Raw genomic sequence first — 27161 nt, forward strand, 5'->3', positions numbered from 1 at the left:
TCCAGATAACAGTGCAAGCAAAATCACTTTTACATAAATAATATTTGTTTATTTTTCCTAAAACATAGTTATTTATATATTTCAAACTATTATACCTACTTAATTATGTGTTATATATGTACTTATGGATTAAATATTATGTAATTTATATTAATCGATCACACGTGATGATTAACTAATCAATATTGTTGAACATATTTTAAATTATAATTATAGTTATAAATAAATCATACGAAAACTTGTAAGCCATGTGTATAATTATATAAATTCCACTGAAGCCTTATTATACAGAATTTCAATGTATGATAATTCATAATCTTTCCGTTATACAGTATACACGACGTAATATTTGCCGACTGTCACTTTTTCAATGGATTACGTTTTAAATATATTTAATAGTCCATAAATCATTTTGATCGATTATGTTTATGTTAAAAACAGAATTAAACTTCCTATGATAGCTTGTTTTTATGTCCTACGAGCAAATCTCTCCTTCATGTTCGTATTATGCTTTGTATCGCGTTACGAGTTTACGACCAAGAAAAGAAAAACTTTATTTAATTCAAAAGTCAATTCAACCTTCCTGCAAGATGTTCGCTTCTATAATAAAATAAATACATTTAACTTTTCTTATTTTAATTTAATTAAATTTAATTGCACGTTAAATTAAAACCTAAGGATAAAAAAATATTAATAAAAAAGACATATTGCTTAGTAAGTAGTAAGGTTTTATAGGTGATAAAATACTAGTTAGAAATCGTTGATTGTCATGCAACATTATTTAATTAGCTCGGTTTAAAAAACCGGGGTAAAAGTATTAAATTATTTGTTACTTTAAATTTACTTTAAATCTACTAAAACTATTGGCGAATTGAAGATTCAAAAGTAGTTGTCTATCTTGCCTACTTAAGTAGTATATTTGTTTGTAATATTTCACTTTTAAATTCGATAGATTCAACTTTATAACAAGCACTTTGCGATATCTAAAAATTACATAATGATTAGCAATTTTTTCAAATAAACCGTGTACCGTGTACCGAACATACAGACTAAGAGATTCCATGCGCACACATTTAAATTTTACTATACTAAACAACAATGAGAAATATTAAATACAGTAAATGATATGCTTATGGAATGTAACCTAACAATATTGAATGAATGATTTATATATTGTTAACCAAAATACCATATATTACCATGACAATTCTATTCTTTTGCTATTTGCACTTAAATAGAATTGGACTATTGTAATATTAGTTGATATAGAAACGTAAGAACGTCGTAGTACTGGTTAACTCGTGTAACACCTATGTACTTATTTAATACTAGCTGTGCCCGCGACTTCGTTCGCGTAGTTGTCGGAAACACTATCATGATTATCGTTTGATTGCTCACGTTGGTTTTTGTTATTATAATCGTCAATAAGATTTAATAATATGTTTTACAGTACTTCAGCGTAGATTATATTTTTAGTTTTATTTTCTTGTGGTAGAAGAACATACTGATTTTGCCCGCAACCCGATCTTGACAACGCGACATATAGTTGGCCGTGTGAAAAGCAGTCTTGACGTAAATCGATTCCTACGTGTTTAAATGTTTGGCCCTGTGATTTATTAATGGTTACGGCAAAAGATAACTTAATGGGAAATTGAATTCTTTTAAAATTAAAAGGTAAATCATTTGGAATCATTGGGATGCGAGGTATAAGCACTGTTTGACCAACTGCCGGACCAGTCAAAACTGTTGCAACGATCACGTTATTGCGAAGGAATTTTACTTGAAGGCGGGTCCCGTTACATAAATTTGGTGGTTTAAGATTTCTGAGTAAAATTATCGCAGCACCTATTTTTAACTTCAGGGAATGTGGTGGAAGGCCGCTCGGGTTTAAAGAATTGAGAAACTCTTGTGGGTAATGGACAGCATCTTCTTGATCCATTACATTATCAATAGATGTGTAGGTAGTTATATCGCCTGGAAGTTTGGTTAAAATTAGGTCGTTAATTTCGTCAACGCTACTATTTCTCGCCGCCAATATTGCCCTTTGACACATCCATTGGTAATCTTTATTTTCTATTTCGACGATATTAGGGTAAACTTTTGATATTAAATCCTCTATGCTAGTCACTTTTTCTCCTAAATCGCGATCAATTTCAATTTTATTTTCAGAATGAGGTACTTTTCCATCTCCTATTAAAAGTAACTTTGAAAGAAAATTTGTACTTCCTCCCCCCAAATGTGCTCTCATATTCGTAGATAGTTTTAAGGTATGGACAAATTTCCATAACGGTGAACTTTTAAGGCAAGACCTTACAATGTCTGCTCTAGTTCCTCTTAAAATTACCGGTAAAGTTTGTCTAAATAAATTACCAACATCTGTGTTTTTATTGCTTATTGTTATACGGTCAATTATGACAACCCTTTTCTTAAACATAAAAGAAATATTGTACAATAGTGTACGATTGCGAATATTTTTTTTGTTAACAATTCGATGCAGGTGTATCGACATCTGGATGTAAGACAAAAGAAAAAGTCAATTGTAAATAAATAAATCACAAACAAAATTCATACTCTGCCAAAACAAACAAAACGTTCAACAGGAAATGTAATAGTAAATCTGAAAGACTTTTATTTGTCTTGGATTAGGAGAAAAGTTCATGAATTGTAATACCTGACGGTAGACACGTTTGCTTAAACACTCAATTTTGATTCCAATTTTCTGTCATTATATAGGACCACTATGTACGTATAGGGTTTAAAAAAACATCAAGAAGAAGTGTATTTATCGATAGACCAGATTTACAAATTTGGAGTATATCATATATTTACAAACCTACCTTGGCTGACACCGCCTCCAAAAATAACAATAATTTTAACTATAATATATTATCGTAATAACTTTGCTGACTTTTAAATAGTCTAAATATTTTTAATTTCATTTTACATAGTATAAATCTAAAAAATATTGTGATCATTGTTTGTTATTCATAGGTTTGTGTTAAGTCAGATTTAAAGTGGGTAGGTACATACTTATCTCCTTGCGTGGAAACACAGAACGTACCTACATATTGGTAAGTAGAATAAGTTACTTGATTATTAAGTTGTAGAATAATAAGCAATTATTTTTTACTTTTTAGAGCATATTACTTTTTTTCTCTTTTGAAGTCGGTTTTTTTTTGTCAAAATTTTTGTTTCTAAAAGATTCGGCCGAGTATCGCTAACGTGCTCCTTAGAATTGTTCCGTTCCCTTCCGTACCGTTACTTTGTCAAGGATCCTATGCTCAGAACCTTACCAAACTTTCACCATAGTACCCTTGAATATACTTCAATACCTTTATAATAAAAAAAGAATCATTAAAATTGGTTGGCACAATTTTGAGTTATTCACCTATTTATCGCGCACATACATAATGCACATTTAAGACTTATATCGTTTTCATAGGGATACCATCATCGTAACAGGATAAAATAAAAATGGGGCCCCACGGGAAGCACTACCTTTCAAACAAAAAAAAAATATCAAAATCCAGTGAAAAGTTATGAGGTAACAGACATATAAAAAAAAAAAATACAGACGAATTGATAACCTCCTCTTTTTTGAAGTCGGTTGAAAACAAACAATATTAACTTAAACGTAATAAGATAAACAAACCGAACAATAAGAAGTTTAGATTGTTTCTCCTTTGGTGTTATTATTTCATAAGGTGATTATAGTACAACCGTGTTGAATATGCTTGAACGTAATAGAAATTACTTGAAATATTGAACTACTAATTTATTTGTGTAGTCATTTTAAACGATATTCACCTATTTGCTTATTTGCATAATTTATTTTCTCAGTGATGATTAATCTGCATCGGTGAAAGTATCGCTCGCCATTTTGAACTTTTTTACGTGTGTAATGTAATTTTTATACCTTATTTATACCGTGAAACGTTTGAATTGTTTACTTGCAAAGTACGAAGGAATGTTCATTGAAATTTTATCTTATATCGTAAGTTAAAACTACAGCAGATTATGATTTAAATGTAACCGATTTTAAACGATAAAAAATAATGAGCAAATAAGCTGATAACAAAACCTAATTTTGATAAATAATTTAACTATTAAGAATGTTAATTTTTTTAAGTCGTTATGTGCATTGCTACTTCGCAGAACTACACCCGCGGGTGAGAGTGGCGAGCGCGGCGGCGGGGCTGACCCGCCTCCCCCTCAGCCGCCGCCGCGCCCCGCCTGCTAGCACACTCTTAACAAATAGACATATAGTGTCACGGACTTTTTTTTTATTATTAAAAGAGGAATATATCTGTCATACACATTTTTTGAGTAACTTAAAACGTTTATGCTGCGCACGCATCGAAAGTCCATAAATGTGAATAATTTTCCCCGTTTTTGCAACATTTCTCACTGTCGCTGCGCTCCTATTGGTCGCAGCGTAATGTTATATAGCCTAAAGCCTTCCTCTATAATTGGACTATTCAACAAAAAAAGAATTTTTCAAATCGGACCAGTAGTTCCTGAGATTAGCGCGTTTAAACAAACAAACAAACAAACTCTTCCGCTTTATATATTAGTATAGATGTGGACATTTTTAATAAAAGAAATGAAGGCAAAGAATGGAACCTATATCATTTTACCATAGATACATAAACAAAAACGAATTGGTCGTATTACGTTCAAATAAAATTAAGCTTTTAGATAAATAGCAAATAAGAGGTTGTAATTCTAGCAATATTAAAAAAAAGAATCAAATATTCATTATGTAATTAAGTATAATTAAAAAAAAAATCCTAAAAAAAAAAAATCTTTACTAACTCTATATCTCCAACTCTATCTTTACCTTACGCTGTTGAGAACGGTTACCATTCAGACAAAGCTAAACAAAGCTCTAGAACCGATAAAAATATATTATTTAATATTTAATTAATTATAGTAGCGGCACGCTATGATGGCCGTTTTGACGTTTGCCCGCTCATGAAGTTTCGTATTTAATAAATAATTACATCAAAGGAGCAAATTGTTGTTCTTTATTGTCAATAGTGACATGCAGTTAGTCATAAAATTTATCGAATGTGATTTCTAAACTACAAATATTAGGGTACCGCGAAGATAACTTTTTTATTTATTTTTTTGCGTAAACGTTTACGTCACACTCTCACACTCGACCTCGTAGTCGGTGTTATATTTGTGTTGACAGTAAATATTTTATCTATTTTATAAATTATTTATTTTATTTTATTTTATTTATATATGTTTATTGTAGAAAATGATAATAGAAATAATATTAGTATTCAGAACAGGCAACAGAACGTACCTACATCATTACATGGGAAAGACGATAGGGGATTTCCGGTCATTAGATTTATATTATATTATATTAGATTTATATGAGTGACGATAGCAGTGAGAGTGAAAGCAGCAGTATGGACGACTCCGATTAAATATAGCCACTAGTGTTTTTGGTTTCTTTTTTTGTATCAATTTATTTCTTGTATGTAATGTGTTTATAAAGTTATTCATTCTAAATCCAATTTTTGATTTAAATTGATTTCGTTCGAATATATTACTTAAACTTATTTTATATTTTTTTTATTAAACCTTTTTAATCAGATACTAGTTGCAACAAAAACTTGAATTAAATTACTTGCAAAAAAACAAAGATTTGAATATATTATATCGATAATAAATTTACATTTCACATCACTTTTTTAATGTGTCAAAACGGCCATCGTATCTTGCCGCTAGTATAGTTCCTTGTAAAACGAGATTACAAATCAAGTGCTTACAAATAATTTATATTTATACAAACATAATGTTTAATAGAGTTGTCTATAAATTATTACGCAATTAACAGATAGATGAAAAATTATCAATGAAGACTAACAATACAATTAATATCTATAGTAATCATTTATCATTAATTAAATAATTTATTATTTTGACACTTGGCTCGCAGAGAGAATTTCTGTATGATCAAATGAAGATTATATTTTAAAAAAAGTTTTTTTATTACTATTATTACAATATATTTATTTTACTGATACGAAGGTTTCGTGCAAGCCACAGGGTTGTTACCTTATCAGTTATTCACCTTCTCAATATCAATATTTTTATTGGTAGCACATTGACAGTCTCATGCTACTTATGTTGAATAAGCACTATCGGATTTATGATCAATTCATACTGTAATTGCAAAGAAATCTACGAATCCGCAAATTCTTACGCATGACTTGCTATATTTTTCAAATGAATACGTGCGATAGAGATCTCTAGAATCTACAATAAAACAGCAAATATATTCCCTTAGAAACAAATTCGACATTCGATGCTCGATGCAAACGTGAAATATTGTATCTTTTAAACATGATATAATTGTAGTCAATATCGCACGTTAGTTGCTGATATTTATTCGTTCGAGATTATTCCAGATTTCGCTCCACTGCAAGTGTGATTGTCGAAATACCTCGCACTAGGATGCGACGGCGGAGACTACGTCCGTCTGTATCCGAATGTAATATTATGTAATTAAGTGATCTATGAATAAACATTGGTAATGCAATCTGCATTTCTCAAATTAGACTGCCATCGATACACTAGCGAGACGTAAATTGAAGTCTATTTGCTATTTATGTGCATGAAAGTAGAATGTCTGCCAAGTTGCATAATAAATAAAAAATGCTAGAAATTTGCTATCGGATTTCAATTCTATGTATTAAAGTTAAGTTAAATTTATGGAAATTAAAAAAAAAACTTTTATAAAAAAAAAACAACAAAAGTCGATGCCGAAAACTATAGTATTTGAATTATTAATAAAACTGATATAAAACACACACACGCAAATATGAATAAATCGGTAACTAAGATTTTGATACTTTTCAAAGTCAAGTACGTACTTGTATCAAAACTCCTGTAGAAACTCCTACAGAGGCCAAGGCTCCAAGCATCCCTCTCAAATGCGGTTGGGAAACTTCACAGGTATACACTCTCGCTGGAGCGCCCACCATACCAGATCCAAAACCTATGAGTAACCTGCCTGTGGAAAAAATCAAATTCATATACAAAGTATCGTCATGAAGCGGACGCCCGACATTCACCCGTCGCCTATCTTTTTCGACAATAAATTTTCCTACATATGTACAAAAATTCGAAAGCTTGAACTTCTATTGGCTTGTGCATTTATAAAGTTAAGAAAGATAATATGCTTAATATTTATGAGCAATACAAACCTTAACCGAAGATTGTCGATTTAAATACAGGTAACTATCACAGAATTTTCATGCTCCGTAAGGTACAGTCAGCGTCAAATAATTAGAGACGCTCAGGGTATTAAAATTTATAGACGGAACCAAAAAGTCAATAATATCGGTACAAACAAAGTTTCCTTATTGTTGTCAACAATATAGTCGCTCAAAAGGTCGAGACGCTTAAAATGTCATATAGTCATATTTATGGCGGTTTGACTGAAATCGTTTCAGTATATGGTTACAGTCATCTCGCCATTGGTATCCAAGCATTCTAAGTGTTCAAAAATACGTATTTATGGCGGTTTGACTGAAACGATCTATATGACATTTTAAACGTCTCGATTTTTGAGCGAGTATATTGTTGATAATAATAAGGAAACTTTGTTTGTACCGATATTATTGACTTTCTGGTTGCGTCTACTTATTTGAATACCCTGAGCGTCTTTAATTATTTGACGCTGACTGTACCAAAGTTAATAATTCAGCCTGTGTTCGGCGGTATAGGAAACATTGTGAGAAAATCTACATGTGTTCTTTAAAATTTTATCAGATTATTCTGAACAGCTTGATGGAATAAGCCCAAAGCTACTCGCCAAAAAGGAAAGGGAGGCCTTTGCCCATGAGACATTTACAGACTTTTGCATATTAATGCAGGTACAGTCTAAAATAACAGCCTTACCTAAATAAATCATGGGGACATTCTGTGCACACGCTATTAGGACCCAGCCCATAATAAGTGGCACTTCCGTGATGATAAGTGTGCGTCTGCGGCCGATTGCGTCCATGAGGTAGCCACTGATGATGCACCCGATGGGCGTCCCGACTGAACTTAAACTAGCTGGAAAGATTATTTGATATTGTAAAAAATAATCAACATATATTTTTCGAACTCTGTTCATTAATTTGGTTTGGTTTGCTTTTTTGGGTTGGTTTTGCTCGTAGCTTGAATAGATTGCTTATTAAAATAGGAAATTAATTCTGGATATTTTTATTATATTTGGCGGTAGAGCATTGTGCAAGTCCATTTATATCCCACCCATCACATATCCCACTGCCAAATAAGAATATTTTGAATTGCTTTGATCTGATTTTAGGGTGAATAGATAATTCAGTGTAATTTTAAGTAAAGGAGATGTACATAATTTGTTTTGGTTAGTAATGCTTTGATGAGGTCAAAAATGGTTATGGTAATGTTTGTTACACTGCTGCTAATACAATAAAACTTACCAATCCAACTTGCTTCATTTTCCGTAATCTGAATGCTTGAATCGGCACTTTTTAATTGTGGCAACGCTGTTGCCGAAAATCCAAATGCCATGCCTGTATTGATGGTTCCCAAATTGGCGACGAAAGACGCCATTATCTGCTTAAATGCCTTTCCTCTACCCTCTTTACCAGGTTTAACAGTTTTTCCTGGTAAAGGAGTCTTGGTAATGATGGGTGAAGTCCCATTTTGTAAAAATGGTGTAGAGTCATTCCTGAAAACACGAAAATTAAATATTTTTAAATCAGGTTTAGAACAAAGTTTTTAAAGGTGATTAATTACTCCCTTAATGAATATGATGAATTCTGTATTCCCTATTATTGTGATAGTTTTCGTTTTACGGAAACGCTACATATGTAGATGATTTGAAATTCGGTTTAACTTTATCCGAGTTTGGCGAAATTTTATTTAAAATAAATTACTACTTTTACTGTATACAAAACAATTTCAATAAATTTCGTACAATTTGCTAGATACCTAGTCTTGGTTATGTCTAAATAGGAACATTATTTGAGAAAAGCTTGTTAATATAATAACACTACCACTGTTTTTAAAGACCGACTCTAGGGTTATCTCCAATGTCTTGGCCTTAAACCTATTAAATGGATCATCAAACTATCAAGTATTTAATTTAAGTTTTAGACTGCTTTTCAGTAATTTGTTTAGATAATGTTTTCAATAATTTACTAATTAGATATGTGTATATACAAGCATTGTACAAAATTATTAAAATTGAACACCAGTTCCGGTTTTTTTTAACATAATCGCTATACAAAGTTTAATATACAATATCTAATATTTTAATAGCGTAACCCGATTTTTGGCCCAGTGATTATGGTGTGATAGCTGCACTTAGAAGATCGGTTAAGGTCTTATTTTGAAGAGCTCCGAAGTAGTGCGTAAAGAATCTAGTGTACAAAGAATTAATTTTAGAGAGCGGAAACAAGTTACTGGCCGGGTATAGAGCGGCGTTATAGCTGTATTATATATATATATATATTAAAATATATATATACATATAAAATGCGAACAGATGTCGTCAGTTTACAATGAAATTAAATCAAAACAAGACCTGTCATAGGATTCGAAATTCCTAAAAATCTGTTGAATAAACGCGAAGTTTAGCGGGCAACCCACTAGTATAACTTACAAGTTACAACGTATACAACAACATCAAAATAGAGACAGTCTTGTTACATTGACACATGAGATTGACACATGAGATTGACACATGGGATTCAATTGTTATTTTACTTTACAAATTTAATTATAAAATCAAGAACAACAAATAACTAAATTTATATATCGTGCGTTGAAAACAAAAAGACTAATTATATGATTTTATCATTAAACAATGTAGTACTAATTAAAACGCTTTAAAAATAAATGTTTTACTTACTAACAAAAAGTAGAACACTTATTAATTGATAAAGTTAAAAATATCAACAGAAATTAATTTTTATACACAAATATCTTATCCAGGAATGACAATACGGACTCTAAATTAAATATCCAACAGTTTCATCAAATACATAACATAATTATAATTGTGATAGCAATATAAAGTTCAAGTACTATTCAACAAGACACTGTTTATTAATAGTAATTAATATTATCTCATGTTTATTTACAACACGTGCTGATAGGCCGGTCATTGTTTGCCGTCCATTCGAAATGTCAATGACTGAACAAATAAACAATGAGAAAAATTATCTTCACATCTAATTACTATTAGATAATTGAACGTATAATTGATAGTTTTTAATTACTCGGCAACTAATCGGCAATTGTTTATATATTCACAAATAATTATTGTAATCGAAACTCGTTATTATTTGGTAATATAATAATTGGTAGGTTTTATTAACTTTTATTAACTTTACTATTGTAAGTTAGCACTGACTGCCTCGTTGGTCTAGTCTATCTAACTAGATATAAGGCTGCAGATTCCGAGGTCTTGGGTTCATCCTCAGTTTGGGCTGATAAAAAATGATTGAGTTCTTCAATCGAATATTTCTCAGTAACAGCCCGGATTCTGGCAGTTCGAAGTGTGTACAATCCAGTGCCTCGTAAATCATGTGAAGCGGATCGCCCTCATCAGATTATCAGAGTACCTGTGTTTGCGCACAGTCGTGACCTGCGTAGTTAGCTAGTCTCCTTTGAGATTGGCCGCCGTTGCCATAACCAGTCAGGACGACATTATTATTAATTAACAGTACAGGTAAAAAAAAAATATTGGTAATTTCGTTTTATAAAATATAAACTCAAAACTGTTTTGCATTTTACTAATAAACTATTTTTATTACTAAGTATTTTAGAGGTTATTCAGTGATCAATTATCCTATTATATACTTATAAACTTTAAAATATTGCAAGTTATGACGGTAACTTTTGCTATTTAATAAATATTTACAAGACATCTCGTAAAAACGTCATACCAAAGTCTAAAATCATAAATATCATATGTAATCCAATTAACTTACTCATGCCAAATTTATAAATACGTGATGTATAAATTTTGCAAGCATATACGGTATTTAATGTTTTTATTTGCACTATTTAATTTTTTTTTGAGTAGAATCATTATCACTTCAAGCTTTGTATGTACTACGGTTTAATATAATAAATTACCAGTTGTCATATTGTTTTAATTTATTTCTATAAAGTTTAACAAAGAGCTGTTATCACAAGTTTGTTAATATTTTTAATACCCTTTTTATTAACTGCTTGTCCTCTATTCATTACAGGAAATCATTATTAATAAAAATATCTTATTAAAACTATGACTACTTTTTGTAGAACTGTAGAACTTTATAACATGAGTGTATGTATCAGACAGCTTTCATAAAAAAATTATAGATTCCTTCAGAATTAGACCATTCGTTTTAAACAGACTCGTATAATCAATAAAAAAGAGGGTTCCATTATTGAAGAAACACAGAATTCAAGACGATTGACGCGTAAAATTAGTTTACGTAGAATTAAAAGGTAACATTGCTTCTTAATTCTGGGTTGCCATTGAAAATTTTTAAACGGTAAAATACATTATGTTTTTACTGACTCAAGATTCATCAAGATGAATCAACATTTGAATCTTTTACTAGATATGCATCCATATAAATTACTTGACCAATATATAAAGTTATGAATAGGAATGTGTTCAATAATAACGATAATAAATATTCACATAATAAAATAATTAGGTAAGTACCTATTTAATTGATATCATTCAAGGTATCCACGTAAACGTACACAAATGATATTTAAATTTACATAATGCCTGTCATTTTACTATTGAGACGGATCGTATTTACCATCAGGTGCAGTTTTGGATGAATAAGTCGAAATTTATTAGAATTAATATAAAAACTATTCTGACTGAACACATAAATGTTTATTAACGTTATTGCTTTGTATTATTGTTTTACAGACCAAAAACTAACTCCTACATCGCGGGGCTAGAAACGAGATGCTAATGGGTATCTCCGGTATTGACAACACTGGAACCTACGCCAGCCGACTTGCTCAAACTGATATCCCGCAGATGCTAAAAAGGATGCGGAAAATCTTGCGAATGTAGAAAAGCTAAATTGAAGTGCTCCGAAATATGATACTCTTGTCACGGGCAGTCGTGTACAAACGTCAAGACATTTGAAGTTGATGAAGTGGAACTTGATGATGTCGAGATTGATTTAGTGGAGAGAAACATTTTCAATGTCGAAACTGACCAAGTCGGAGAACCGCAAGATAGATATCTCGAAACTGAAGATATCGAGGAAGAACCAGATGAGGAAGCAACAGTTGACGAACTCGAAATTGACAAATCGCTTGGCAATTCCACTTCACCTGGGTCTCCAACCAGAAAAATTTGCTGATGGTACGTATTTTATCAAAACATGAATACAATTTTTTTTTTAATTATAATTTTAAATAGATAATTAAAGTAATAATTTTACGACTTTCAGATGACTGTGACGGAGAGGCAACATAGGATTGTGTAAGAAGTGTCTTTCCAATTTTTGTTTTAAATGTTGCTTTAATTTTTTTGAGCTGTTAAAACTAAAAACAATGCTTTTCATGTTATTGTTAATTAACAAATAATAATAAAATGTTGTTTGCAAAAATCGTAGCTGTAATACGAATGTTAAAGACAATTTTCTAAGTTATCTATAATTTTGCCCTATGTTCCCCTTTTTTCACATTTATTATTGTTAAATTTGAATTTGTTTATGAAAAAACAATAAAAAAAGTAACATTGAGGGTGACACTTCAATTAATTACTAATTAACAACTTTCTATAAACATTTTAACCCGTTTGAACAAGTTTTTACCACTGTTATTCAAAAAACATTATTTTTTGTAATAACTAATTTTGCACTAAACAATAAAGATTGAAATTTTAACGCAAGGTAAGTTATAATTATTTACACCTTCTGTCCAATTTTCAATCATCTAACAATTTTTTTCACAAAGCTATAAACAAAAACGCTTTTCACCCTCTCAACCCCCTAGCGTTCACCCCAGGGGGTTGAAAATTTTAATTTGTTATTATTTTAACGCCCCAAAGCACATATCAAAAAATCATAATGATACTAATTACTTGACCTTCACGGGCTTTATTGACTGGCCTATTAATGATAGACCGTGTCATAACTTATATGTATTTCAATACTAAAAATAGAATAACACATTCATAATAGATATACAGTATAACACATAAATACCACTATCCAGTATTTAATTGCATTAACTTATACTTTAATTGTCAATAAAAATAAATTGTTAACGGTAGTGGATTCTATTTAATTCTATTTGGAATATTATGTTACCCTACAACAGGACAAAATTAAATAAACATAGAGTAGAGTGCCGTAAGACATAAAAATTGTAAAATCTCGGAATCCAGGGCCAGACAATGAATCTGTGTAACGAGTGTTTTTTTGCATTATTAATAGCTTAAATTAAAAAGTTAAAAAAAAAAAATTGTCAGATCTCGATTACAACAATTTTTTACAACAATTTTTAACAACAATTTACTGGAAAGTGAGAGGTGGAAGGCGGAATAAAATGTTTATAGGAAAAATTTCAATTTTATATTTAATAAATTATGTTTACATAGTAACTTTAATGTTATTTTCTAAGATTTTCGCAAAAATAAAGAAATAAAAATAAAAAAAATTATCGTCACCTATATACATTATTACATTATTGTTCATTATTATATATATATATTGTCGTCGTCGTCGCACAGCTATCACCAGTGCATTCTAAGCAAGCAGCAGCGCAGTTTCTTGCACCCACAAGAAGAAAAAATATATTTTTAGTAAAGATTCTGTAGCTGGTGCTGCATCTACTTGTCTTGTGATTGGATGATTGTTTTTCTCCCTCTGGGTCTGTTTTAGTGTAGTTCTTAAACTCAATTCTTAAACAATCCGTGCGATAATTAGCTTCCTGGGTTACTAAATCTAAAACGCCTCCAATTATTTTATGGATATTGCGATACATATTCACTGATCTCTTCACTTATCAAAATTAAAATAGTTTTCTTGAAATCAGAGGAAGTTACGTAGCTGATTTGTTGTCTTGATGATTTGGACTTTCTTCTTTCCTTCATTTTATCCGCTTCTATTTCACATAAAAAGCACCTACTTTACCACTCAAAATAAATCAATTGCGTCATCCTTTAGTTTTATTTGAGGTGGACATCATACCGATGTGGTGTTCTTTTTTTCAATAAGAATTAGTATATAGTTTATTGATATATTTTTGTCAGAATACAGAATGCACGCTCCACATCCGCTCTTTCTGCAGAAGCAGCTTTGAGCGTTGATATTTCTCTAGTGACTTTGTCAAAGTCATGTCTCCTAGTCCAGAGTTCATTCAGAAGTACATCCGATTTTGTCATAAAATAAGATGCAATCATTACTTAAATTATCACGATTCGATGGTTGACCCATTTTGATACGAGGCTATAACAACAAATTTTACTAACTAACTAACTTATATCATCATTAATGGTTTATATTATTAAATTTTGCTTGCTTGCTTGCAGAAATTATTTTATATAGGAGCCCCCAAAAACAGCTCCGTATTGAGCCTAGCAAAATGCCACGTGTACTATTCGGTTAGGGCTCGCGTTAACACCCAACAGCTGCTCTAGTCCTCTCCTCTCTCTCTCTCATCTTTATACCAGCAATCCCTTGAGACCCAAGATCAAGTTGGTGAAAGTTTTCCTTCTTAAAATATAACTTTAAACTAATATAAGTTAGGGAAACCTATGGAAAATTTATAATAAAAAAAAAATTGAGATCGGCCAAATTTTTTTAACATTTTTCTACATTTCCAAATTTTTTATAAAGATTCATTGACTGGCCCTGGATTCCGAGGTATAAAGCTTAAAGCGCTCCACTAATAATGATATTGTCATTTATTTATCCCGCTGAGTTTCTTTCGCCGAATCTCCTCAAGTCCGAAGTTTTATTTCCGAACCGGTGGTAGATTGAAATTCAATAAGCAAGTTTAACGCTTCTATATTTGTATGAAGATTTTGACATATTCATTTGTTTTTGTACGTTACGTATACAACTAAATGTGATAAAAATTACTTATAAATATTTCAAGCAATTATTATATAATTTCAATTGACATTGTGTTTCAGTGTCATGTAAATATTGTTATGAATATTATCAATAAATAAAGTATATTATATAATTATGTACATGATATCTAAAGGTAATAAAATATATATTTATTATAATTAATGAATCACAATTTTATAGTCTAATCGACCGCAGATTTTATAGGAATAAAAGCGATTTAAAGCGCTATAAAAATTATACAACTTATACTAGGACAAGGTTTTAAGAAGCATCTCTATTTATATCCACAATGCAGGTTGACATTGTTATTTTTACTATTAATTAATAATTCAAATGTGCTACCTTGTAAAAGTAATTACTAATAACTCTTAATGATCGTTTTGTCGCTGAATATTTCATTTCAGATAAATTATTTTAATTTATGGAAACGTGATAATGAGATATCGGTAAGTGGTCACCTTCGAATAGACATTAGTAATGAAATAACTAACTAAGAGATTTAAGACGTTGTGTCCCTTATATGCCTATAATGACATTGGCAAGTATTACTACTTATTGCGGTACAATAAACGTTGAAACAGAACTGCAGACAATCTTAACATTAATAAGATTACATCTAACATTGAAGATTTTTATAATTGCGACGGTTTATTTATATGGATATTTGTAATGGAAGATGAACTGAACTATGATGCAACAGAGGAGCGGATTGTACCAAAGTTATACAGAAACAAAACAATAACATCACTTAAATCGAATTCATGCCGAGCGAATCGGATGACCACAGGTGACATTATTATAAATAATGATATTATTGTATTCATTTTAGAATATACCTACATATAATGCATACTCTAATCATGTCTGCTTGAATAAATGAATGAATGAGGTTGCCGTATAGGCGACAGTTTTGGTTTTCTTTGTAAAATCTCTTCAGCGATAATACACATGTGAAATTACATTAGTCATATGATAAACTAATATTTTCTTGTGCAATATTTATTCTATACAGCATAATACACATCTATAATCTTAACGTATTTACATTTTACGTATGTTATTAGAAAATATTAAACAGGTACGAAGAGGTTATTATGGATAGGAAACCACAAATGAAAGGATAATACAGATAGTATTATCCACACTGCTGAAATTATTTTAATAAAAAACAATTAAGAATTTATCTTTTATCCGTCTGTACCATGTAAAGGACTCTTCTACTTTAAATTCTTATTATATAGTTTTGGAACAAAAACATTTTTTCTTACTATCATTATAAAAAAAATAAACAGTTTTTAATTACTTTTTTTACAGTTCTCTACGTGTACAACCTAATCGCAAGTTTAGTAAATATTTAAACAAAATAGAGACGTTGTATTATCAGTAACATATTTAATATCTTGTGTTATCGTCAGTTAGTAAATATTTAGATACACCAAAAATACCATCACGATATTATAACGGTGCGCGATTTAGTTTACACGACACTTGTTTAGTTAAGTCTATTATTTTTAAACGCTAACAGTATTTGTCGAGTTATTATTATAATCTATGGTTAATATAAATATTTTTCAAATAGTATTCAAATGCAATATTGCGATAATTGTTATCTGAAATAAAGATAAACTGAACCAAACCCGGTCTATAAAAACAAACAATCTGCGTTTCTTTATAAATACCTACATGCAATTGAGTTATGTTATGATAATAATACAATCACATTTTATTGTTTGGTTGTGGTTCTGTTCTCTTTACTTTTGAATATTTTAACTAGTAATATTCGTTTCGAAGCCTTATTCAGTAATTAGCAACTGTTTATTTTTTTTTTTTTAATTTATTAGTGTATATTCTCCTTCCCCGTGACATTAACTCGAATCAAATGTTTCTTTTTTTAAATTTTACTTTGTTCCTTTAAATTTAGACTATTTAACCGCAACAACTAAACTAAATAATAAGTACAGCGTTAAAATATCAAGTATGGATAGAATACGGGATTAAATTATATGTTTTAAAAACGCCTCTTTTCTTATATTGAAGTAAGTTTTGTGGACCACGAATTATGAACGAATCATGTTCGTTCGTAATTCATGGTGATCTTACATATATTTTGGGGTTTGCATTAAGGTGCATTTTTTTTGGTCAATTATAATTTTAACAATTAGAATGGGTTTTAGAAAAAGCCCCATGGTTTTATTATTGGCTATTACTCGATAGTAAGTCTTTGAGCAGGCCCGCTTGTGTAGGTACCACCTAGTCATCATATATTTTGCCCCCGAGCAGCGATACTTAGTATTATTGTGTTCCGGCTTTAAAGGTGTTAGTGCAACTACAGGCACCAGAAACATCTTAGTTCTACGGGTTGGTCGCATTTGCGATGTAAGGAATTGTTAAAATTTTCTACCGCACCATTGTCTATGGGCGATGATGACCATTAACTATTAGTCGGGCTATTTGTCCTTTTTCTCTTCCAAGCTAAAAATGTACTATTAATAACAAAAAAACACTTATATTATTTTGGCATTATAAGATCGTTCTTAGATCTTTTGCTTTGTGCATCTGTGGAGCAGAACATGTTTTAAGGCTATATTAGAAAAAAAATATTTTGATATACATAAGAATACTAGATATATTACTAGTTATTAAGTGTATACGTCAACATCATAACCAGATCTCAACCGGTTAATATCATTAATGTTAACACTCAATGTAATCTTATGACATTAGAATAATGTAACATATCCTGTATATTATAAATAATTCATATTCCACAAGAATTCTTCGTCACACAAAACTTAAAAGGCTGCAAATAAGATGTCGAAATAAATATAAAGACGGTGAGTTCTGTTAATTTTCAAATTCTGTTTCATTCCACCAGCACGGAACCAGAATTCAGATGCGGTTGGGCTTGTCTAGTTACTGATATTATATATTGCACCCTAATAAATTACGTTTTTGATCCATTTACTATGCAAAAGAAAAACCACAAAATAGACAGAAAATATAAATCTAATTAACCCAACATTCTTTCATTTCAACAAAAGATTATATCCATACAAAACATCGAAAAAATGTGTTTAGTGTCAAGATACCAAGTTTTCTTACCAACAACCTTACCTTTACCTTGGAAAATCTTTTAAAAATCGTTAAAGCTATTTACTAGGGCTATACAGTTCGGTATAAAATTTCATCAAAACAAAAATACGTAGTCATCACAGTCTGCTAATTTTTTTGTTGGTATATCGCCTTAACGCTTTTCCTCCACATGATACGGATCTTAATTTACATCTAGGTTAGGAAATATTTTCACACAGACCCTATATAAAGAATTACAGATGATAACCTAAGAAGAAAGATAGAAGTACGCTTCAAAGGGAAGCGACGGGAACACCAAAATTACCTCCATTACCAATTATTGTCCTAATGAGCCATAGACAAGAATTCAAGCGTAGGACCGATATAATTAAACAACTGAGTACCATAAGCAATCACCAATTATAAGCGAAAAAAAGTAAGCAAACGAGGAAAACATACACATAAAAAATACCCTTATTTTTTAATATGTATTATAAATATATATATAAATAATATAATTAATCATAAACTTTTATGAACATTTTTTTTACCATCCTCAAGTCCTATTTAAATTCTGGGCTCTTTAAGACAAAATTGATAACTTAGATAGTAGATAGATTTTCCGACCTGAAATTAGGTTCTCTGAAACTTTTACGCCGTGAAAAATAACGATAAATATTGAACTACGTATATACACTACTGTAACCTCAAAATCGCATCACCAACCTAAGTTAGGGCAGCCATTCTTGACTAAGTTTTGATCAATTAACTTAGATCGGTGATAACATTTTGTCCTTCGAGCTGTCCTTAAAATTATGAATTACACAATAATTTAACTAACGAGATCAATACGGTAAACTTATTATAAAATTTAATACTTTTAAGCTTTTAGAATCTTATATAGTCTAGTTATAGTAATCAATAATTTTTTTACACACAAAAAAAATATTTTATGAAAAAATAAACTTGCAAAACCCAACCTTATTTATACTTATAATATAAAAATGTGTCTACCTATAGAACCAGAAGCAATATTTCGAAAATAAACCAGTAAAATACCATAAACTCTAAACCTAAGCCGGAGCATGCACGTTGCCGCATTTAAAACTACCCACTATTGAAACCTCCCTTACCGACACCTGAAAAAAACTTACATAGAACCATAATTTCGCACGCCTTCATCTTCAAAAGTCTGCGATTCACCTGCATCGCACCTGCTATAATAATTGACAATAAGTTACATTTTGAACAAAGATTATCAAGACCAAAAATTGACAGGTTGCAAATATAATTGTTAATGGTATTCTGGGTAATGGAGCTCTCGTTTCAAGAAATCCTTGGTGCTGAATTTACTTAAATTTTTCTTAACAAGCAATTATAAAATAAGTTATAAATAAAACAAAGATAAAAAAAATGATTTCCACTTCTTACATAAGATATCTCTTGTTTTAAGGCCTTGTGTGTTAAAGATATAAACTCCTCTAATATTAAAAAATATAGCTTTAACTATATTCCTGTAATATACTCTTTACAAATATAATTATAAATAAACATATTGAAGTAAATTACTTTCTTAGAGAGTTGTAACCTTATTATTCGAAAATTTTCCTCAAACCTGACATTGAATCTGATTGCTTCCTCGCATTCATTGGGTTTCAAGGGTTATCTATGACGTCACAGCTGTTGTTAACCAATGATTTATGGCTATCGAATTAAGCGTATTTATTAGAATACAGACCAAGCCCGAATTTATGTATGTAATTTTTATACACTAATCTTTATTTAATAAAATCCTAATTACTTATAATATACAAAATATAAGATATTTTCTATTCAGATAAAATCGGCCTATTGTTTTTCCAAATTTTACGACTACCGTTTAATACGTTATAAGGCATGAAAGCAATAAATAAATTTCACTCTCATGAACGAAATAAAATTTTATTTATACACCAATTAATAATAATTACTCATTTGATAAAATTCTGAAACCCAAAATAACCAATTAATGTTTAGACTCATCTTTGGTATTAAACGCATGTGTAACAGTCACATGATTATTATCTCGCCGCAAAATAGATAAATATATGCAAACTTTGACGATGATTACGAACAACATCGAATATTAAAAAATGACAGGACAACAAAAGATTGTTTGAGCATGTTTCCAAACTATGCTTTTTTCCATTTGCTGTTGAAACACTTGGATCTCGGAGTATTAGTGCAAAATGCTTCATTCAACGTATATCACCTCGGCTTATTGCCTCCACTGGTGACAGGAGGGCTGGTTAATTTTTTACCCAGAGGATCGGAATTACAATTCAACGGGGAAATGCAGCTAGCATCCTTTTTTATTTCGTTTTTGTATATAAATAAGTACTTCATGTTAATAATTCTCTAGAGCAATTATTGTTTTACAAGTAAGATAAAAACGGTGATGATATCCTTCTAAAATTGTAGTGTATCTTCTAAAATATGGCGTATGCGCAAACAATGCACTTGGCATTCTCTAATTCTCTAATCTATAATTCTCTTGATTTTCTATCACGAGCGGCGGGGTCCAAATTGACTTGAACTGGCAACATTTTATATATACATATAAAGGACCAACCTTGAAACCAAGGGCCGCAGGAATTGAGTCTTATAAGTTAACCACTAGTCTAACGAGGTATTAGAAAGTAAAAATTAGAAGAATAACTTCACTATTGTTTTATAATTTTTATCGAAGCTAAATAAATAGAAAACGAAATGTTTAAATCTTATCTAACAATATGTAAAGGAAATGAATTATTACTTAGTCGTGTTGACACATAATTACATCGGTCAACAGTCTTTGAGAACCACACAGACAATTAAAAATACATATGTAGCTCAAAAATGTAAATTACAGCTCTTTGTATATCATTGGACTCATTTAAAATTTTGATGAAAGAACGGAAAAATGTTGTCAATCAATGAATCAAATCATGAGTAAATACATCCTTTTGGCACAACGACAGGTGTTATTTGAAGGTTGTCACACCCGGTCGTGCACGTGCACGCAACTAATTCTCTTTTAAATTTCAATGTTCTGACTTCTATAAGTAGATTTTTTAAACGGTAAGATGGATGCCAAAATTGAAATGTTCCAGCACTCGTACATCGTCAACTAAATATTCCCACGGTTACATTGTCCTTGATAAAAACGATACGAATAAGGTACATTTAAAAATAAAATACCCGTTATTCACTTCATACTAAGATTTAAAGACATTTAATTTTAAGCTCAATGCATCTTAAAGCTTCAAACAAAATATATTTTTACTTTTGTAAAAATAAGATCGTTCATCCCATGCCCTTCGGTGAAGGAATACGTCGCGTGAACAATTTACAAAAGTCTAAAGATATTTTGGCACACGTTCCAAACCTTTTCCTGAATACCTTTAATCCATATGTTACAAAAATACTTTATTGGAATTATTATTATGTAATTTTTAAGCCTGTCTTTGTATAATATAAGAAAATAAGTAATTCCTATATTCACTACTTGATATTTGAATCGTAACGCGTGCCAATTGTTTACATTTCCTACATTAAAATATCAAAGTCCAATCGTATAATAAGATGCATTATCCAGATTAATTCGTCACAACACTGTCATTACCTGTTACCGTGGTCTTTTGATGTTACGAGTGATAAGATAAGCTTGATATTATGATAATGAAAATATATACAGAGGCAGTTGTCACTCTCATCTAGCATGATCATCACATGCAGTATTTGTATATAATAAATTCGTTCCAATTGATTAAAGTACTGGTAAAAATCTACTGATATATTTTTATTGGAGAGATAATCTATACTAATATATAAAGCGGAAGAGTTTGTTTGTTTGTTTGTTTAAACGCGCTAATCTCAGGAACTACTGGTCCGATTTGAAAAATTCTTTTTTTGTTGAATAGTCCAATTATAGAGGAAGGCTTTAGGCTATATAACATTACGCTGCGACCAATAGGAGCGCAGCGACAGTGAGAAATGTTGCAAAAACGGGGAAAATTATTCACATTTATGGACTTTCGATGCGTGCGTAAATTTTTTTTGTTTGAAAGGTAGTGCTCCCCGTGGGGCCCCATTTTAATTTTATCCTGTTACGATGATGGTATCCTTATGAAAACGATATAAGTCTTAAATGTGCATTATGTATGTGCGCGATAAATAGGTGAATAACTCAAAATTGTGCCAACCAGTTTTAATGATTCTTTTTATAAAGGATATACTTCAAGGGTACTATGGTGAAAGTTTGGTAAGGTTCTGAGCATAGGATCCATGACAAAGTAACGGTACGGAAGGGAACGGAACAATTCTAAGGAGCACGTTAGCGATACTCGGCCGAATCTTTTAGAAACAAAAATTTTGACAAAAAAAAACCGACTTCAAAAAAGAAAAAAAATAATATGCTCTAAAAAGTAAAAAATAATTGCTTATTATTCTACAACTTAATAATCAAGTAACTTATTCTACTTACCAATATGTAGGTACGTTCTGTGTTTCCACGCAGGGAGATAAGTATGTACCTACCCACTTTAAATCTAACTTAACACAAACCTATGAATAACAAACAATGATCACAATATTTTTTAGATTTAAACTATGTAAAATGAAATTAAAAATATTTAGACTATTTAAAAGTCAGCAAAGTTATTACGATAATATATTATAGTTAAAATTATTGTTATTTTTGGAGGCGGTGTCAGCCAAGGTAGGTTTGTAAATATATGATATACTCCAAATTTGTAAATCTGGTCTATCGATAAATACACTTCTTCTTGATGTTTTTTTAAACCCTATACGTACATAGTGGTCCTATATAATGACAGAAAATTGGAATCAAAATTGAGTGTTTAAGCAAACATGTCTACCGTCAGGTATTACAATTCATGAACTTTTCTCCTAATCCAAGACAAAGAAAAGTCATTCAGATTTACTATTACATTTCCTGTTGAACGTTTTGTTTGTTTTGGCAGAGTATGAATTTTGTTTGTGATTTATTTATTTACAATTGACTTTTTCTTTTGTCTTACATCCAGATGTCGATACACCTGCATCGAATTGTTAACAAAAAAAATATTCGCAATCGTACACTATTGTACAATATTTCTTTTATGTTTAAGAAAAGGGTTGTCATAATTGACCGTATAACAATAAGCAATAAAAACACAGATGTTGGTAATTTATTTAGACAAACTTTACCGGTAATTTTAAGAGGAACTAGAGCAGACATTGTAAGGTCTTGCCTTAAAAGTTCACCGTTATGGAAATTTGTCCATACCTTAAAACTATCTACGAATATGAGAGCACATTTGGGGGGAGGAAGTACAAATTTTCCTTCAAAGTTACTTTTAATAGGAGATGGAAAAGTACCTCATTCTGAAAATAAAATTGAAATTGATCGCGATTTAGGAGAAAAAGTGACTAGCATAGAGGATTTAATATCAAAAGTGGTAAACTTTTGATATTAAATCCTCTAATCTATCTAAATCATCTAATCCTAATATCGTCGAAATAGAAAATAAAGATTACCAATGGATGTGTCAAAGGGCAATATTGGCGGCGAGAAATAGTAGCGTTGACGAAATTAACGACCTAATTTTAACCAAACTTCCAGGCGATATAACTACCTACACATCTATTGATAATGTAATGGATCAAGAAGATGCTGTCCATTACCCACAAGAGTTTCTCAATTCTTTAAACCCGAGCGGCCTTCCACCACATTCCCTGAAGTTAAAAATAGGTGCTGCGATAATTTTACTCAGAAATCTTAAACCACCAAATTTATGTAACGGGACCCGCCTTCAAGTAAAATTCCTTCGCAATAACGTGATCGTTGCAACAGTTTTGACTGGTCCGGCAGTTGGTCAAACAGTGCTTATACCTCGCATCCCAATGATTCCAAATGATTTACCTTTTAATTTTAAAAGAATTCAATTTCCCATTAAGTTATCTTTTGCCGTAACTATTAATAAATCACAGGGCCAAACATTTAAACACGTAGGAATCGATTTACGTCAAGACTGCTTTTCACACGGCCAACTATATGTCGCGTTGTCAAGATCGGGTTGCGGGCAAAATCAGTATGTTCTTCTACCACAAGAAAATAAAACTAAAAATATAATCTACGCTGAAGTACTGTAAAACATATTATTAAATCTTATTGACGATTATAATAACAAAAACCAACGTGAGCAATCAAACGATAATCATGATAGTGTTTCCGACAACTACGCGAACGAAGTCGCGGGCACAGCTAGTGTATTATATTTGTTACGGAACAAAGGTTTACGACAACATCAAGAGCAAAACAAATACAGTGTAAGAAATTTAATCCTATACGCATTGTAGTTTTTGTTTCTATATTTACTTGTATATTACGTAAAAAAATGCTTGTGTTGACAAATTCACATTATCAGCCTTATCAAAAATTTAAGTCTTATGTATAATGTAGCATATAATATCGGTACAGAACAATGACTTGTACATTTAAAACATTCGAAAAGTTTAAAAATATCTTGTCCTTATATGACATTTTGATATCAAGTGTTAGAGTCTCGGTACACTTGTCTATAAGATCGATCTAGGTGGCTAGGAGTCTAGATTTAGATTATCAGCCAAAAAAAATTTTTAACCACATGGATGACCGGTTATGTTGGACCATTGGGCAGAATACAGTTCTAAATTCCTGAATATATTCAACTAAGGCTTTTAATTAATTTGTTAAGATCTTCCAATAAATGAATCACGTGGCACGTCTTTTATAATACGATACAGTAAAATTACAATAGTTTTTCATTATTTACTCGATAAATATTTAAAATAATTAGGTAAAGTCCAAATATTGAATGCAAACAATGTCGTCGTTTGCGCAGAAATTAAAACGATAGTACGTATGTGTGTACGCAAACACAGGTGCTCTCTCAATTCCATGACCGTCATAGTATTTGTATGGCGATCCGAAAATCCTTACGATTTTCCGAGGCCCAAGAATGTAACTCTGCCAACATCATAACTGAGTTTAATTTAACTTCATAAATATCCAATAACTACCTTTCCTGGCGCGAACTGCAGCAGGAGATTAACGAGACAACGGTCTAGTAGTTTTAGTATTATAAGTCTACTAGATAAAGTTATTCATAAAAATATATGTCAAGAAGTTCTCAGCAGCAGGGAGTTATAATAATATGTATATCGTATTACAATAACTTAATAGCTATTACTCCGACCAACTTTCAACATGTGTCGAGCTTAAATTTAAGCAATGTGAAATAAAAACAATTATTACCAAAATACGTATACTTGCAATACACCCAAAAACTTAAATACTCGAAACTATTTCGAGAAGAATAAATTGACAAAATAACTTCTGTAATATTATGACGTATATTCATAAAAAATTTTTAAAAAGGCCAAGGCTAAGATCTCCTGTCTTTGAGCCGATGGTTTCATACTTATTCCAAAGCGATATTCCACTACAAGTTGTTAAATATCAACGATTTTCATTCGACACATTCAGCTTTTCTCAAGATGTTTTCCTTCACCGCTGAGAACGAGATAAAGTATAAAGCAGGAATTAAGCACCGAAAAATTCAGTGGTGCTTGTCCGGTTTGAACCCGCTACCTTAAGGTAAGATTCACAAGTTCTGTCACCTCGGCCTAGAAGAATGGAATACTCTGTACATATGACAAGTTTAGAATTCAACGTTACGATTAATTTGTATTCTTCTAATAATACACAGGTCACGTGGCGATATCGTGACAAATCAGATTTGGGAAAGCTAAATTTCTTATTTATGAATTTGGCAACACCTCGAGATCAATAAATAAAACGAGTCGTATAAATGTATCGTTTGTTAAATTTTCAACGCAACAACGTAGACTTTGCGATAAATTATATTTCCCTGCATGCAGGCACAAATGCAACTCATTTATATCATGTTCGCGTAACTTCTCAGTTATTTATTTGAATTTCATCAGAATATATAAAGTAAATATTTTTCATCAAATATAAGAAACCGGTTAAGACATAATTGCCTATATTTAATAGAAACAGAGAAAATACTTAAAATTTAAAACAAATTTTATTTAATGTCGAATAACTTTTATAAATTTTGTACGTTAAAATTTATTGTGTGCAATTCAAGTAGCGATCCGAAAGGCTTCTATTTTTTAAATTAGTACAAAACGCTGAAATATTAACACTAAAACAAAAAGATTGACCTAGCACTCGCCGCACGAGTGCAAAGACAAACAGCTGGCGATAAGCCAACAGCCTCAACCTTGCACTCTTAGCTCAAATAATACGTAACTTATGGTTATAAGAAATTCACACGCCATTATAGATCGACTGAAAATGTTTTTTTTTTTTTTGATGTAATTTATTTTTTTATTTATAGATGCCGCCTGCTATTTTGTTAGATGTAATTTTTCTTTGTATTCGATTTTCATAATTCTAACAAAAATGTATACTTGAAATAATGAATCAATAAGCAAAAATATTCTGAAAATAATTTAAGATGTTCGAAATATTCGGCCATCTAAGGCTGCTTCTCAATACCAATACGCGCTGTAGTGACAGAAGATAATATAAATAAAACTCGATAAAATATTGTGTAATTTTCAGACTTTCTGAAGACATTCAAAAATACAAAAATTTCCAACTATTGTAGTGGAAATTAATTGATTGCGAACGTACTAAGCACCAATTCTACGTTAAAATAATCCGATCCTCCTTAAAGTATTTTTAAGAATATTAAAACCTCTTTTTTTAGTTGAATATGCAATACAGGCCAAAAATATTTGCGTGTTTATTCAGTATATATGATAAGGAAGGATGTAGGACGATAAGCTTTCTATAGCGAAATAAACATTACATGTTTGTTAGTTTAGCATTTATACTTTTTTATTTCTTCAATGATCATCTTCGCAGTGGTATCGAAACTGTCCATT

The 27161-nt window shown here is 30.8% G+C and overlaps 1 protein-coding gene across 2 annotated transcripts in view; it reads right to left on the bottom strand.

Moving 5' to 3' along the window:
• LOC113396347 (facilitated trehalose transporter Tret1-like) overlaps nt 1-27161 on the bottom strand; it is a 35353-nt gene that overhangs the window by 5771 nt on the left and 2421 nt on the right. The window contains exons 2-5 of one of the 2 annotated variants that reach the window (XM_064215121.1): nt 19334-19396; nt 8472-8722; nt 7924-8082; nt 6894-7033 (exon numbers count right to left, since the gene is read on the bottom strand). In XM_064215121.1, the coding sequence (XP_064071191.1) occupies nt 6894-7033; nt 7924-8082; nt 8472-8722; nt 19334-19396 (613 nt within the window). The remainder of the gene's footprint in view (nt 1-6893; nt 7034-7923; nt 8083-8471; nt 8723-19333; nt 19397-27161) is intronic. The other variant, XM_026634246.2, reaches the window with a different exon arrangement.

Source organism: Vanessa tameamea, chromosome 6 (assembly GCF_037043105.1).
Source record: "Vanessa tameamea isolate UH-Manoa-2023 chromosome 6, ilVanTame1 primary haplotype, whole genome shotgun sequence".
Lineage (NCBI taxonomy): Eukaryota > Metazoa > Arthropoda > Insecta > Lepidoptera > Nymphalidae > Vanessa > Vanessa tameamea.